A 15,817-nucleotide genomic window follows, 5' to 3' on the forward strand; every position below is an offset into this window, starting at 1 on the left:
TAGGGATGGGGAAGGGGATTGTAATTTTAGGAAAAACAATTACAAAAGCTAAGTTTGCAGTCACGGGATCCGCCAGCTGTCAATGACAGATGGACAAAGTAAATGAGGAGAACCGCCAGATGTCCGTATAGCATTGGTGGGTCATCAAAACAAGGCTCTAAGACGCCGCACCGTAATGTCATTGACGGTTCTCGTTAAAGTGACCGTGGGTTTCTTTCTCTCTACGACTTATTCGGCACCCTGGAAGCCTCAAAGCTGCAGTTTCACCGGCTCTCCCATTCCCGTTAACATAAAGCGGGTTTCCGTTTCATTCTTCCCTCCAACTGACCTCTACTGGAAATCTCTCCACCTCGCCCGCATGATCGTTTAACCCCTCTCCGGCCTCCCTGCCGGCCTTCTGCTGCCATGACGTCCATCACTTCCGTCGAATTGAATTACCTCGTCTTTCGGTACCTTCAGGAATCAGGTGGTTTTCGCCTTTCTAGCTCCTTCTAACTTTTTCTAGTTTGGTTTGGTATCTTTTCATCTGTTTGGATAGATGAGGAATTTTCTGCTATTCGCTTTCATTACAGAAGGAAATGTTGAGCTTAATTTTTTTAATTTTTTTTTTTTAATTTAGAAACGTAGCAGCAAGGATTGGTTTTTGAGCTATCTAGGGCTAGAAATTTAGTGTTCGTGTAATCGAAATTTTTAGATCAATGCAACTCTGGTCGGTTTGGTTTACTTGAGCTTTCTGTTTCTTTCTTCTTCTTCATTTTTTTTACATTGTGTGTGGTTCTGTTAGGGTTTTCGGTATTTTGATGTGGTGTTAATAAGTGAGTTCTAGAGTAGGTTAGGCTTTGCATACGCGAGTGATGCACTATCTACGGCTAAGAGCCTGGCGCCCCTGCCATTTTTTTTGCTTGGCGCGAACAATGACAATAGTCTGGGTAACCGGGTTTACGAATTTTGGCTTTGTCATTCCCTTTCATTGAAAGGAAAAACTAGAATCTAAGTAAATGCGTTTTCATTTTCATACACAGCAATTACTTTGAAGTGTACTTGAATTTAGACCGTGGATGACCAAGTAAGCTCTCGTCTGTCATGCTTAACTTTACCTCTGAAACGATTAGAACCCTAAGTTTAAATCTAAGCACTGAAGTGAGGAACAGTTTAAACGTCCTCTTGGGTGTTCTCTAGATCTGTCGAATACCATCTTTGTGCTAAATGGATGTTCAAAATAATAGCAACAAAAGGGGATTGACAGAGGGCCCTTCATATTCCACAAAAGGGATGGGAGGGTGATAGGAAATTTCCTCCTTCACTCTAGAACAAGTATGATCAGGGAAAGAAGTCACTCTATAAGATTGAAAAAACCACTACCAAATCCTCTCAACAAACAAACAGATTCAAAGCATGCGATCAAGCCTCAGATATGTGCTTGCTTGAGTCACAATCCACAGAAAGAATCTGACCTACTTTCAAACTAAAACCTTCTAGAGTTCAGTCTAAAAGAGGACTGATATGTATGCTGGGAGTTGGTAAGATGTGTAAATAAGGACTTACCGGTGTTTTACCTTAGATGACCCAAGAGTCTAGGCCCTTCTTGGTTTTCGTTTGTCTCTTGTTGATTGCTCAATGGGAAGGTAATGCTTGAACCCAAGTGCTGAATCAAACATGTTTGGATCTAAAAGAATAAGGAATCAACTTGGCTACCTTTGTTGAAAGGGTATTAGGGCAATGGTTAGAAGTGAATCTAGAATATAACACCTACCTTGGCCCCTCAAAAAGATTCTTCCACTAGACATTACAAAATTTCAACCTTGGAAATTGTTGGAGACTCCATAGGATTAGAATACCTTCTGAGGGTCCCCAACATTGAGAGTGTCCAATTCTGAACCCTTCCTCTCTGTATACTTCTAATCTAGGTGAAACATCTGTGCCTAGTTTCTCTAGATTGTACTTCTTTCGATTAACTTTTTTCTGACAATGTCGAGGTATATAGGTCTCAGTCCTGAAAAATGAATTTCTTCTAAANTTTTTTTTTTTTTTTTTTTTTTTTTTTTTTTTTTTTTTTTTTTTTTTTTTTTTTTTTTGCAAATATAAAATCTCGAGCCGATTGTTAGTTTCTCTCTGAAAGTTCATTTTCTGTTCATTTTAATTTTTTTAACCAATCTTATATCTAAGAAAATAAATTATAATATTTTCTTTTTGTTCTCCATTTCCTTTTTAGGTTTCATACATTCAGCCTTTGCTTTAGGATATGAAGCTGGCATTAACAAGTGTCCTATTGATGGCAATTTGGTTCCACCTGGTGCTCTAGTTACTGTTGTACAGAAAGGGCTTCAGTATTTGGAGATGGAAGCTAACTTGAGTAATGTTAGCACAATATACTTCTTTTCTCTCCTATCTTTGTATGCTTGTATCTATTTAAAATCTATGCAGGCTGCAACCTGAGAAACTTTTGTGTTAATCTTGTCAGAATGACACAGATCTAGATGAAGATTTTTCATTCCTACAGCCTTTGGACCTTATTACAAAAGATGTCCATGAATTGCGTCAAATAATCAAAGATAAAAAGAAGAGTTTACCAAAAGATAAAGAGAAAGATAAAGATTTAGATAAAGAACTTGAAATTGAACGGGGACGTGTAAGAGAGAAGGAACGACGTGAAATTGAAGTTGAACGTGGGCGTGCAAGAGAGAAGGAGCGACTTGAAAGGGAGAAAGAAAGATTGGAAAGGGATAAGGAGCATGATAGGGATAGAGATAAAATAGAAAAGGACAAGGAGCGAGAAAAGCATCATGAGGACTTCACAGATAAAGATATGGTTATGGATCAAGATGAAAAGGTTCATGCAAACCAAGGAGAGAATGGAGTTTTTGGAGGTATCGTTTCCTCAGTGTCTTTCTTTAGCCCATGTTTGTATCCTTGAAAATTACCATTATATGTTGTTTTCTTTTCATAGTATGTCTGTACATACCATTGCCTTTTTCTCTATTGTGTTTTTCAGATACTATCAGGTTTTCTTTGAACTGTTTGACTTAATACATATCATTTTCTTGGCGGATAATTTAGTCCTTATGTATGTTTGTTACATTTGGTTGGCATTATTAATTTGATCCGTGAATTCATATGAAATCGCAAGAATGTTAAAAGTGAATGGATACTTTAAATTACTCTCTAGTGGATTTTGTGGGCTTGTTCGTTTGTATGCAAATTATTTCACTTTTTCTCCATGAAAGTTTGACTTTTNAAAAAAAAAAAAAAAAAAAAAAAAAAAAAAACTACTTTCTAGTGGAACTGTTTTTTGTTTGTTTTGTTGCCTCAGCAGAGGATGGGTTCTGTAGTTCCCCCTCATCACCAATGATCTGAGCTCTTTCCACAGACAAACATAAAAGTATACAACTTTTTGATGATTGAACCTGTGCATCACTATTTTATTCGTAGGACCAGAACCAATGGATATATCTACGACCTCAACATCTCAGTCCTGTGAAATTTCTAGTTCTGATGTGACAATTTTGCAAGGACATACTTCTGAGGTGGGAACATTTCTCAGACTTCTTCATTTATTCTATAATCTTTCTTTCCTCAAAAGAATTGTTTGATATTTTATATTCTCCCTTATCCCCAATTTTTTCTATTCCAGCTGTATCCTATGTGACGATATGTTGCTTTCCACATCTAGGTTTGTGCTTGTGCATGGAATCCAACAGGTTCTCTTCTTGCATCAGGGTAAGCCACCCTTTTTTTGATACACAAGAAATATTTGAATTGGTTTTGGCTTGTAAATATTAAGGGCTTACATGTTAATATCTCTTGTTATTTTGATCACGTTATTTTTTTAGCCTTTGTACCTCCACATGAAGTTTTATGGTTTATCAGTATTAGTTCACTCTTGCTTACGCCAATTGGAATCTTTCATTTAATTGCAATAGTTGCGTGGGATGATATCGTGTGCTTTATTGTGTACCTGAGCAATCACGATTTTGTACCTAGCATTAATGTTGTACGTCTCAAGTGTAACTGGAAAAAGGATACTTATACAGAATGTATATTGGAAATCTTTGTATAGTCTGACATGTCTCCATCCTCCTAGATTAGCAAGAAATGTATATTATGGTTGTCTTTTGATCCCGAGGTTTCTATATCCTTTATGTATACATTTTCAGATTCTTACTTCAATTACAGTTCTGGAGATTCAACAGCACGCATTTGGACAATAGCAGATGGTAGCAATAGGTCTGGAGCTCAAATTGGTCCTTTAAATGTCTTAGTGTTGAAGCATGTTAAGGGTAGAACTAACGAGAAGAGCAAAGATGTTACTACACTAGATTGGAATGTAAGTTTTTTTTAACATTTTAAAATATTGTTTACAGGTGCTTGCTATTGATGAGCTCTCACATCTAAAACTGTCGCAGGATGCTAATAATAGGATATCATTTCGTCTTTATTATCTTTTAAAATATCTTCTTCTGTGAGATTGGTGGAGTGGTTGTGTTTGCTTCATTTACTGTTTCATTTTGCAGATTGGCTTCGTTTACCTTTCTGTAGTTACTTTAAAGTAATGTTTGCTTCATTTACTTTCATGTTGTAGATTTTATCTCGTGTTATCTATTTCCCAATAAACTACAATGTATTTGGTATTATGGAGATGAATTAGTGCCAACCCATTTTGTCCTCAGATTTTTGATGTTGCGTGTGTTTTGCAAAATTATGCTTCAGCCTTAAAAAAGAATTAAACGACATTTTGGGCTTTTCCCTTGTGATACTGAGGGGGATGCTTGTTTGCTTATTTAGCTTTGCAAAATGCAAATTGCGGATCTCTCGTTGAGGGAATTTGTTTATGGACTGGTGGCTATATTGGAAGTAAGCACAGTTAGGCTGGCTGTTCTCGTTCTTTTTATACTCCCTTTGTGGGTTGCCCTGGGCGGGATTGGATGCCAAGTGATGGTTATTGTATCCAATATGCAAATGAGAACCCCCCTCCGCNAAAAAAAAAAAACAGAAAGAAAGAAAGAAAAGAAAAAAAAAAGAGAGGATGATGTCTCATGTTCATGCCATTTCTTTATTCTGAGTGCTATATTTATATGATTTTTTATTCTTAGATTGTTGTGTGACAATTCACAAAGTTCCTTAATTTCTTAAGTTTGATATTTTGTAGAAATGTGCAAAATTGTGTATTTAGGTTTGCATCAACTGCTAAATAGGAATACGTGCGGCTTTATTCTCCTAATCATAAACCTTTAGCTTTTTTTCCTTCCTGTAGGGAGATGGGACCCTGCTGGCTACTGGTTCATATGATGGACAAGCTAGAATTTGGAGCACCAACGGTAAGCTCTGTAATAAATTTGGTACTTAGAATTTTTCCTTGAGAAGGTGAAGCATAAATAAGATACATCCGCAACCAAGAATTACGAACACGAACATCAAATCTGCCAAATTTCACAAACACATCAGCATGCCATATTCTGAGAAATTAGGACATGAACATATTTTGACTTGTTTTAATAAATGGAGGATATGAACATAAATAGATGTTAAACTAGAACGTTTATATTTAAAATATAAGATCAAAGAAAGGATAACATATATAACACAAGAAGTTGAAGAAATCCAAACCTGATCTTGTATCTTATAATAATATTTGGTTTAAAGAAATCCAAAATCAAGAATTTGTATAAATTTCAACATCTAAACCCTACACACACAAGCCAGCCATTGACTAACCTATTGGTCAATAAAGACCAATATAAATAATAAAGTCTTAGAGGGAATGAGTTCAAGGCATATTGTCCATTCACTAGGATTTAATATTCTCGAGTTCCCTTAGCAACTAAATGTAATAGAGTTAGGCTATTATCTTATGAGAATAGTTAGACAATGTACGAATTGGCCTGAACACTCGTATATATATTCTAGTGTTCACCTGCTAATTTTCATTAAGAGAAGAATCTCACACACATAATCGGGTGGGTGTTAACTACCATGGGATGACCTAGTGATCAATAATGATCAATGTAAATAATAAAGTTTTAGAGTGAATGATTTGAAGCCATGATATCCACATACCCAGAATTTAATATGCTCGAGTTTTCTTAGCAACCAAATGTAATTGAGTTAGATAGTTGTCCTATGAGCATAGTTTAACAACGTACAAATTGGCCTGAATGCTCATATATAATCTAGTGTACACATGCTAATTTTCATTAAGAAAAGTATTACCGATGATGAAACATTTTAGTCGAAGCATTTGATAACTGTCAATGTATAATACATTTTTTTTTTTATAGAAGGAAACCTGATTCACTATTTAGTCGATGGATTGAAATTAACAAAAAAAATAAAAAAAAAAATAAAAAAATGTAAAATTCCATCCACTCATGGTATTGACTACAGAAGTAAGGATATAGTCTTTAAACAGTCCGTGTCCTTGTGTTTCATTTTTTCTCAATGAAAGTTGGTTTCTTCATTAAAAAACATAGTAAAGAAACTTAATAATAATAATAATATATATAAGATGGTCAAGGGGAGAAGTTAAATCGTTGAAGATGAGATTGTTCCTTTCACACCATAGGTTCTACAAGAAGGCCTTATTTTTGCCCCTCATTCTGTTCGAAAGGATGTGTGTCCCACAGACATTGAGACAAGAAATTCATGGATGATACCTGGCATGACCATTGACCAACCGAAGGCTTCCAAAGTCTAGTAGTTTGTGCTTTATACCCTACTTGAGTAGATACAAATAGTTCTTGAATTAGAGGCCAGCTGCAATAAAACTTAATAGGAAATTGGCATTTAGCATAAAAAGGAAATACAAGCAGCGATTAGCAAATTCATGCATCAAACATCAAAGATCTTGTTGGGCCAGAATTTGGTTGTTCATCATTGAATTACAAACTGATTTGCAAGAGAACCAATTTTTTGCAACCAAACCCAATCATACTTGAAATTAGGGACAATCAAATTAATAATGTGGACTTCAAGAAAACTTTAAGGACCTACTCTAGCTCCTAGACAGATTCAATACATGGCAACAAGGACATGTCCCTATCAACTAAGATGACCAATTTGATTGGGGTGCAACTTGGGCTTAATGCCAATAGAGACACGCCATACAAGCACTTAAGAACCACTCAATTTGAGAGGAAGGTTGGAGATTCTGTAGGTATTGGAAGAAATAGAAGATGTTGATGGAGGAACAAGGAACATAGGCAAAGAAGTGTTGCTGGAGGTACCTTAATTATCGTTAACCTTGTCATAAACTTTACTCTGCCTCACACAATATTGTTAAAGGGTATGCTTTATGGAAAGTGGTAATGGTGTGAGACCCATGACTTCATTGTCGATATCTTGGCTGCTGATTTAAAGCTATCTTGGGAGAAAAATAGAGGATTATTAGGGTCAAGCTAGACCGTTATAAGGGAGAAAGGGTCTGTTGAGGAGTGACACTATTACTAGGAACAAACTTGAGGGGGTGGAGGACTTTTTACCTCTTGAATCAGGTAGCTGTATCACTATTCTTAGTATGAGGATGGTTGGGCACTATGAGGAAATGGAATAAAAAATTGCAACAGAAAATGTTTGGGTTGCTCTGAAACCAAAAATATCATCTTCTGGTAAATGTGGGATAAATGGGTAACTTAAGTGACATGTTGGTACAAACCTTATATCATGACACCACCGAAGTCCTGCCCAACTCTGGTTTGGCATGGGCAGTTTCTTTCATCCATTCCTTCAGTGGACTAGTTACAACTTGTAAGAAAGAGATGTGATCTTGGATTATCTTAAGTTTCTGCAGTAAGAGATCAACAAACTATGGAAAGGAAACATAGATGAACACCAAATGATTGTTCTGATGTAGTCATAAAAGTTGTGATGTAAGCATAGATAAAGGGGATGGGTGAAAGTTCTGGGAGAGGTTGGAAGGATGCTACACTTTGTACTCATTCTTTTGATGTGAATACAGTTTCCAACAGCTCCTCCGTGAGCTGTCATTCAGCTGTAAGATCCCTTTAGCATGTTAGTGTGTGGATTACAAACTAGACGAATAGAGACTTAATAATTTCATAAAATTATCCTTCACATATCACCCAAAACAATTGCCAAGATGTCTTAACTATTTCCTTAACAGAGTCTTCATCCACCTAACTATTGAAAGAGCAAATGGCATCTACCAAACTACTGACTTTTGTAACTCTCAATCAAGACCTTGATCACTATTTGAGCTAACTGACTAAAGAACTATCCACTACTACCTGTAAAGAGGATCTCCCTGCCTCAGACATAAACGTTTTGTATACACACCAAAGAAGTTTTGATAACAAAAAGAAATGAGTACTAAGACAACCCCTAATGCAGCACACACCTATTTGAAATAATTTTTTTTCCCTTTATTGAACTTTATTGCCCTGAGTTCTCTGTGTACTTCATTATGGCTGAACTACTTTCTATGTATGCTCTAGGTGATTTAAGGAGCACATTAAGTAAGCACAAAGGTCCCATATTTTCTCTAAAGTGGAACAAGAAAGGTGATTATCTTCTCACTGGAAGCTGTGACAAAACTGCTATTGTTTGGGATGTGAAGGCAGAGGAATGGAAGCAACAGTTTGAATTTCATTCAGGTTGCATACTACTTTGAATGTTGCTGAAGGAAATGAATTCTTGCTAAAAGTTTGCCATAATGATTCTGTTTTTACGTTTAGGTCCAACGCTTGATGTTGATTGGCGCAACAATGTATCCTTTGCAACAAGTTCCACAGACAATATGATCTATGTCTGCAAGATTGGAGAGACTCGTCCTATCAAAACATTTGCAGGGCATCAGGTCCTTTTTTTCTCCCTTCCCTTTTTTAAATGTTTGGTATTGCCAGTTGTTATCTACTTGAATTGTGAGTTATGAATCTGATTGACTTGGGTGCAAATTCATTATTGAGGTCAATGTAGTTTTCTAATTTTGTTTCGAGTTTTGAAAGTATGCAAGTTGCATGGGTAGCTAAAGTCCTTCCTTCTATCTAATTTTGTTTTGTAACTTTGCAGGGCGAAGTGAACTGTGTCAAATGGGATCCCACAGGATCACTGTTGGCTTCGTGTTCTGATGATATCACAGCTAAGGTTATTTATATTCTCCAATTTTGTGGCTCTGTTACAACTAAAATCTGGGTTGAATTTTAGATTTTCTTTGGTTTTAATTTTGAAATGAAAACTGAAGCAATAAAAGGATGTGCTTTACAATTGTGTTTTTTTTTTTTTTTTTTTTTGAAATTTTAAAAAGGATGTGCTTTACACATGTCACTTGTTTGTTACATGCTATGCTTATATCTTGTTTGTTACAGATATGGAGTATGAAGCAGGACAAGTATGTTTACGATCTGAGGGAACATTCCAAGGTACTTGTGATCCAATTTCATGTGCTTGAATTTATATTTCTCTTCCATTTAGACTACAACCTCAGCGTTTTATTTTCAGGAAATATACACCATAAGATGGAGTCCCACTGGACCGGGTACAAACAATCCGAACCAGCAGTTAGTGTTGGCTAGGTGATTACCTGTGTTGATTGATGCTCTCTCTTTTCTAACCTGTGATAATTTATTCATGCGACTGATCTCTTTGTTTGCCTGTTTATAGTGCATCATTTGATTCAACAGTGAAGCTGTGGGATGTAGAACTCGGGAAACTCATCTACAGTTTAAATGGACATAGGTACCATACTTGATTGTCAAATATGTTTAAGATTCTTTTAGCAATGAAGTTTTATTTTAGTATACCGATTCTTCCAGAATTTTAGACTTGTCTACTAATTCTATTGGTTGAATCACCAGGGAACCTGTATATTCTGTTGCATTCAGTCCAAATGGTGAGTACTTGGCCAGCGGATCTCTTGACAAATCAATGCACATATGGTCACTGAAGGAAGGCAAGATTGTTAGGACATATACGGGTAACGGGGGTATATTTGAAGTCTGCTGGAATAAAGAAGGTGATAAAATTGCTGCCTGTTTTGCCAACAACACTGTTTGTGTCTTAGATTTTAGAATGTGAGATTCTGAGAAATTCTAATAGGATTAGCTGTTTTTCTTTTTTCTATTTTGATGTGAGAGAACTTCTATCCGGTGGAGGGCGATGTTCTCTAACCTAGACCTTAAAGCTACCTTTTCACGTCAATTTGTACCGTTCTATGTAATTGTCACTACATTGTTAACAGTCCCAACTTCAACAATGTTTCAACGAACTTGTGTACAGCATTTGTAACTCTGGTTAGCAATTCTTGGTTTATTGTTGTATTGCAAGAGTGTGTTTGTTAGGATTGTTTCATTGACTTGTGTACAGCATTTTTAACTGTAGTTTGAACTTCTTAGCTAATCATTGTTTTGCAACACTATGTTTGTTTAGGATTGCTTTACCGGTCTCCATCAATTCCTCCATATTTTAAAATGAAAGCTGCACTTGATTCATAAAGTTCCATATTTCCAGATATTGATGCGTCGGAATCTCACTGTGTATAGAGTTTTGCTCTTTCGGTGGAACTGAATTGAGTTCCCTTGTCCATATTCTAACCTAGTAGCTACTGAATTCAAATCCCAAATTCTGGGAGAATTTCAGTTTATGATATTTGATAAGCACATCTTACATTAACGCTAATAATTTGTCACAAAATCCTGGTGGATTATAGCACTGTTCACAAATCATCTCCTTTCACCAGTAACCTCCACAAGAACATAATCCATCTTCGAAGTGATGGAACCGATTCCGGTCCCTCATTACAATCTTACGTCCAGTGATTTTTGATATCAACTTCATTACAGCATGGCAATCTGAACAAACTCGGAGGTTCTTCACAATCTTGATGGTGGTGCCTGGTTGAGTACTGATAAGCCCAAAGGCAACAGCAAGCTTCTCACTATGAACTTCGAGTGATCGTTCCTTTTGTTCCTCCCCGAGATCATGTAAAACGACATCGGTCTGTGGCGTGTATCTGTGAGCTTTGAGCCAGCTATTTATCTCATTCAACATCACATATATTTCTTTGCTTTTGGGATGTTTCCTCTCCCCAGCAAGGAACTCATGCACCTTGTTGTTAACTTCAATTGAGCTGCAACCAGGCTCCTTTTCAATGCCATGCTCTTTCATCAACGTCCTCATCTTCGAAACCCCTTCCCAATTGCCTGTTGCAGCATATATATTGGAAAGAAGAACATACGTCCCTGAATTTGCAAGCTTCTGGTCAACAAGAAACTCTGCAATTTCCTCTCCCAATTTTATGTCACCATGAAGTCTACAAGACCCGAGCAATGTTCCCCAGATAACAGGGTCAGCTGCAACTCTCATGTTTTTCACGAGTTCATATGCTTCTTCAAGATGTCCCGCACGTCCTAGAAGATTAACTATACATCCATAGTGCTCGACCTTAGGTTCAATTCGGTATTTATCTCTCATCAATCTGAAGTAACTCCTTCCCTCCTCCACCAAGCCGCCATGGCTGCAGGCACTCAAAATGCCGATGAAAGTGATATCAGTTGGCTGGTATCCGATCTCAGACATTTCCTCGAACAACTTTAATGCATGTTGGCTGAATCCGTGCATGGCATAACCAACAATCATCGAATTCCAAGCGACCACATCCTTATCCCGAATCTGATCAAATACCAACCGTGCATCTTCCAAACTACCACATTTGCTATACATATCAACCAGTGCGGTGCCCACATGAACATTCATCTGAATGCCCTTATTCTCAATATACGAATGAACCCACCTTCCAGATTCGAGGGCCCCAAGCTGCCCACAAGCCGAAAGAACAGCCAGAACTGTTACTTCATTGGGCATGACTTTCGCCATCAACATTCGCCTGAAAAGCTTCAATGACTCATTGGGAACACCATTCTGCGCGTACCCACCAATCATCACATTCCAACAAACCACATCCCTCTCTTTCATCCCGTCAAACAAGGCCCGTGCCTCGCCAAGCTCCCCCAGCTTCACGTAGCAAGTAAGCATGGCCGTTAGAGAAACCAAGCTTCTCTCAGACATTTTATCAAACAGCTGGCGGGCGCACACGACATCGCCCCCCCTCGCGTATACATCGACCAGTCCCGTCCTGACATACAAATCAGAATCGAACCCGAACTTTATTGCTTGGCAATGGAGGACCTTTCCGAGTTCGAGCGAGCAGGATTTCAAGACCGAGGAGAAGGTGAAAACATTGGGCTCCACACCACCGTTTAGCATTTTCAAATAATAATTGAGAGCTCGGTCAAATAATCCACATTGTACGTGGCTATGAATAATTGCACTAAACGAAAAGACATTGGGTTCATCGGAGGTGTTAAAAACGGCTACCGAGTAATCAAGGCGTCCGAGAGCGGCGTACGAGCGTTGGAGCTTGAAATTTAAGATGGGGTTGTGGTAAAGTCCGTGGCGGAGAACAGAAGCGTGGATTTGAAGCAGGCGGTCGACGGATTTCGATTTATCAATTAGCAAGGCAAAACTTTCTACCTGTTGGAAACGATCAGAGGTTCTGGCGGTGGAACAAGAAGATCGCAAGACAGAGGAACAGTTGGTGGTGAAAATTGGCGGCGGTGATGCAGGTGAAGCTGTGAGAAAGGAAGATGTCATCCTTTCGGTGTTAACTCAAGCACTTGGCGCCATGGAAATTCATGGGACACACAGAAATGGCATAAATTAACCCAAATACCGAACGGAAGAGGATAAATGTTTCAATTTTGGATTTTTTTTTTCACTTTAAACAATAATTTTTTTATTTTAATCCAATAAATAAGTGATTGGAAACATGGTCAAAAGAAAAATTCAATTAAATAAAAAAATACAATTTCAGATAACAGAGATTATTCGATTAGACACAAAATTTTTAATTTTCATGTGTCTTCTCACTTTAACAATTATTTGTGCCTTTCTACACGTGAGAGCATATGAAATCGTTGCATGTTTTTGTTTGTAGACGTATTAAACGTCTTTTTCCTCATTTGAGCATGTATGTTGATGTAATTTATGTATACAAAAGAGTTTAAAAGGGAGTTAAAGTTGGTTGGGAAGGGCTTAATATTAGCATCATGGAATGAGCTTCAAGTAAGATATCATGAAGGCAAAACAGGAAGGAATGTCTGGGTTCTTGAGAATTTCCGCTTTTCATTCAAGTACCCTACCAAAGTAGCAAGCTTTGAAATTCTTAGCCATTTAGAATATGAATATAGAGAACTTAAAAGTATCCTGTTTTCAAGAACCATATGCAATTATGTGATAGCAACACAGAATTGAACAAGAAAAATTAGTGCACGAAGTATAATCCAATATTCTATACCCTTTAATTAGTGGAATATAATGCAACAAGCCCAACATTTGATAATCACTCATTTGGATATTCTTTTAAGGTATTCCAGAGACATTGGATGCTTTTGTTTCCAACATTTTAATCCTTATCCTACACTGCTTATTCTTAGTCTTATCAAAAGTACTTCAACTTCTCTTCAATTGTGAAAGTACCAGAAGTTGAAGCTACAAACAAAGAGTGAAGAAGAAGAATCTTTAGAACAAAGATTCAAATTGTCATTATGGTGACAACTTAGGCTACAATACAAAGATATGCTTAAAGTATTATAAACAAATGAATTCTCATACAAGCTTAGAATTGTTTTTGTTTGGAATATTAGAGGACATAGATCGAGAGATATGAAACCAAATCATCCTAAAAGAAAAGTAAGTTTGGCATCGAATCTTCTTTCATTGCCCAAACACAAATATGTGTTGTCGTCTCCATTGGTCTCTTTCACTTTCTCTCATATGCTTGCCAAATTCACAACATGGAAACACTCAAAGCCAGTTGGAAAATGTGGACATGACAACCTCAGGGCACCTAGCTGTACAATTGGACAAGACATCCCCTCCATTCTCTTGCATCTCTATGTTTTGTCACCATTGACATCCCCAAAACAGGAAATGAAAAGAAGGAACAGAACTATTCACAATTCCTACCATTTCCATGGAGGGTCCTCTAATTAATAGTTTTCTCATAATAAGAACGTATCAAAACTGTTCTCTTTCTCTTTCCTCCTTAACTTAAGTCACCCGTAAACAAATATTGTATGTTTCTGCCTGTTACATATCAAGTCAGCCTCATGATTTTAAAACGCGTTTGTTAGTAAGAAGTTTCCACACAGTTCTAAGGAATGTTTCGTTCCCCTCTCCAACCGTGATGAGATCTCACAATCCACTCCCCTTTAGAGCCCAACGTCCTCGTTGGCACACTATCTAGTGTCTAGCTTTGATACTATTTATAATAGCTCAAACCCACCGCTAACAAATATTATTCTCTTTAGACTTTTTCTTCTGGACTCCCCTTAAAGTTTTAAAACGCGTCTACGAGGGAGAAGTTACCACACCCTTATAAAGAAATGTTTCATTCTCCTCTCTAACCGATTTGAGATCTTACAATTCGTTTCTTTATAAAACTTAAGAACACATGAAAGAAAAAATTGTTCTTTTAAGTAACTCTCTTTCTTGCTTGAAATGTTTGGTTACAAATGAGAAAAATGATACCTTTATGTACTTTCTTTAAAGACAGCTTTACAAATGAGTACATGTATACATACTATTCATGTACTAGATCATGCCATGCACCTAGAAATTCATGTATCTAACCATTTATGTATTTAGAAAATGTACTCAAATAACTCAAGACGATATCTTGAAAATATTTTAATCCAACACTTCGTTGTAGCATTAAAACAAGTCATCTTGACAAAAAGCAAGGGATCATAAGTTCAAAGTATGAGATCATATTAAGTTTTTCTTAGTATAAAGCTTAAACTTCTAAATTTAATGCGAATTTGATACGATTTTAAAAATGGATCCTTTAAGAAATTTTAGTTAAATATGAATACATTACTTAACTCAATTTCTGAGACAAATACATTATGGAACAACGTAGGATAGTTTAATGAGAGAGAGAGAGAGAGAGAATAATGGATTAAAGAGTGACAATGAAACATTAGAATGTGGAATGTTTGTCTGTTAGAGGTGTACATAATTGAATTGACAGTACACAGCTTCTCTTTCTTAGCTTTTATTGTTTAAAGGTAAGCGAACAATAATACAACTCCACTTGTAACTCACTCCCTCCCTCCCTCATCGGATTCTTACTTCCTTCCCCATTTATATTTATATTAAACTCCCACACCCATACAATGCAGCCATCACCTTCTTCCATGAGTTTCCCCAACAAATATGACTCAAATGGGGCGCCCATCCACTGCCACCCAGATCACAACTTGGGCCAATTGTTGAGCTTAGGCCTCTGCACACCCGAGGGGCAGCCCTCCACGGACACCAAAGCCAAGCTCGCCAACCGTGGCGAGGACAGGCTGTTCTCCTGCAACTACTGCATGAAGAAGTTCTACAGTTCACAAGCGTTGGGAGGCCATCAAAACGCCCACAAGAGAGAAAGAGGAGCCGCCAAAAGGCACCACCACTCCGATCCCAGGACCACCATCATGCTCTCTACAATGGCTGCTTCTCTCAACTACGCAGTTGCTTCCCTTGGTATCACACCCCATTCCCTTCCCCATAACCCCACACAAGGTGCTGGGATTCAAAAAACGCCATTGCCAACACCTTTGAGAAGGGAAGATCATGCCATGGAAGCTTCCGATTCCACTTGGCCTGGAAGCTTCCGATTTAAGAAACAAGGATCATCCATGAACCACCTAGACTTGAACCTTCGACTATGATCACCGCACCCACACACCAAAAAATCAACCTCACTTGTTTTAATGTAAATTTTTACTCATTTTTAAAAAAAATTTAATTCTTGCTTCTA

At 37.4% G+C, this 15,817-nt stretch overlaps 3 protein-coding genes across 3 annotated transcripts; 2 read left to right on the plus strand and 1 right to left on the minus strand.

Moving 5' to 3' along the window:
- The first annotated feature begins 195 nt into the window (after nucleotides 1-195).
- LOC111803663 (WD40 repeat-containing protein HOS15-like) lies at nucleotides 196-10,299 on the plus strand. The gene is made up of 14 exons (XM_023688171.1): nucleotides 196-466; nucleotides 2,213-2,358; nucleotides 2,462-2,867; nucleotides 3,430-3,524; nucleotides 3,671-3,717; nucleotides 4,174-4,324; nucleotides 5,252-5,315; nucleotides 8,448-8,606; nucleotides 8,688-8,809; nucleotides 9,022-9,096; nucleotides 9,318-9,371; nucleotides 9,451-9,524; nucleotides 9,613-9,687; nucleotides 9,807-10,299. Exons 1-14 carry the CDS (start codon nucleotides 406-408, stop codon nucleotides 10,024-10,026), a joined length of 1,749 nt encoding a protein of 582 aa, XP_023543939.1. The 5' UTR covers nucleotides 196-405; the 3' UTR covers nucleotides 10,027-10,299.
- Nucleotides 10,300-10,557: 258 nt separating this feature from the next.
- Nucleotides 10,558-12,691, minus strand: LOC111803286 (pentatricopeptide repeat-containing protein ELI1, chloroplastic). Its single transcript, XM_023687616.1, has one exon. It carries the CDS (start codon nucleotides 12,598-12,600, stop codon nucleotides 10,681-10,683), a length of 1,920 nt encoding a protein of 639 aa, XP_023543384.1. The 5' UTR covers nucleotides 12,601-12,691; the 3' UTR covers nucleotides 10,558-10,680.
- Nucleotides 12,692-15,185: 2,494 nt separating this feature from the next.
- On the plus strand, nucleotides 15,186-15,817 carry LOC111803697 (zinc finger protein 7-like). The gene has a single exon (XM_023688222.1). The coding sequence runs from the start codon at nucleotides 15,186-15,188 to the stop codon at nucleotides 15,726-15,728; it is 543 nt and encodes a 180-aa protein (XP_023543990.1). The 3' UTR covers nucleotides 15,729-15,817.

Source organism: Cucurbita pepo, chromosome LG10 (genome assembly GCF_002806865.2).
Source record: "Cucurbita pepo subsp. pepo cultivar mu-cu-16 chromosome LG10, ASM280686v2, whole genome shotgun sequence".
Lineage (NCBI taxonomy): Eukaryota > Viridiplantae > Streptophyta > Magnoliopsida > Cucurbitales > Cucurbitaceae > Cucurbita > Cucurbita pepo.

Coding starts and splice junctions, on each gene's coding strand:
- LOC111803286 (XM_023687616.1), bottom strand. CDS start 12,600: ATGACATCTTCCTTTCTCACAGCTTCACCTGCATCACCGCCGCCAATT.
- LOC111803697 (XM_023688222.1), top strand. CDS start 15,186: ATGCAGCCATCACCTTCTTCCATGAGTTTCCCCAACAAATATGACTCA.
- LOC111803663 (XM_023688171.1), top strand. CDS start 406: ATGACGTCCATCACTTCCGTCGAATTGAATTACCTCGTCTTTCGGTAC. Junction 2,868..3,429: donor AGAGAATGGAGTTTTTGGAG/GTATCGTTTCCT, acceptor TTTTATTCGTAG/GACCAGAACCAATGGATATA. Junction 9,097..9,317: donor CTGATGATATCACAGCTAAG/GTTATTTATATT, acceptor TGTTTGTTACAG/ATATGGAGTATGAAGCAGGA.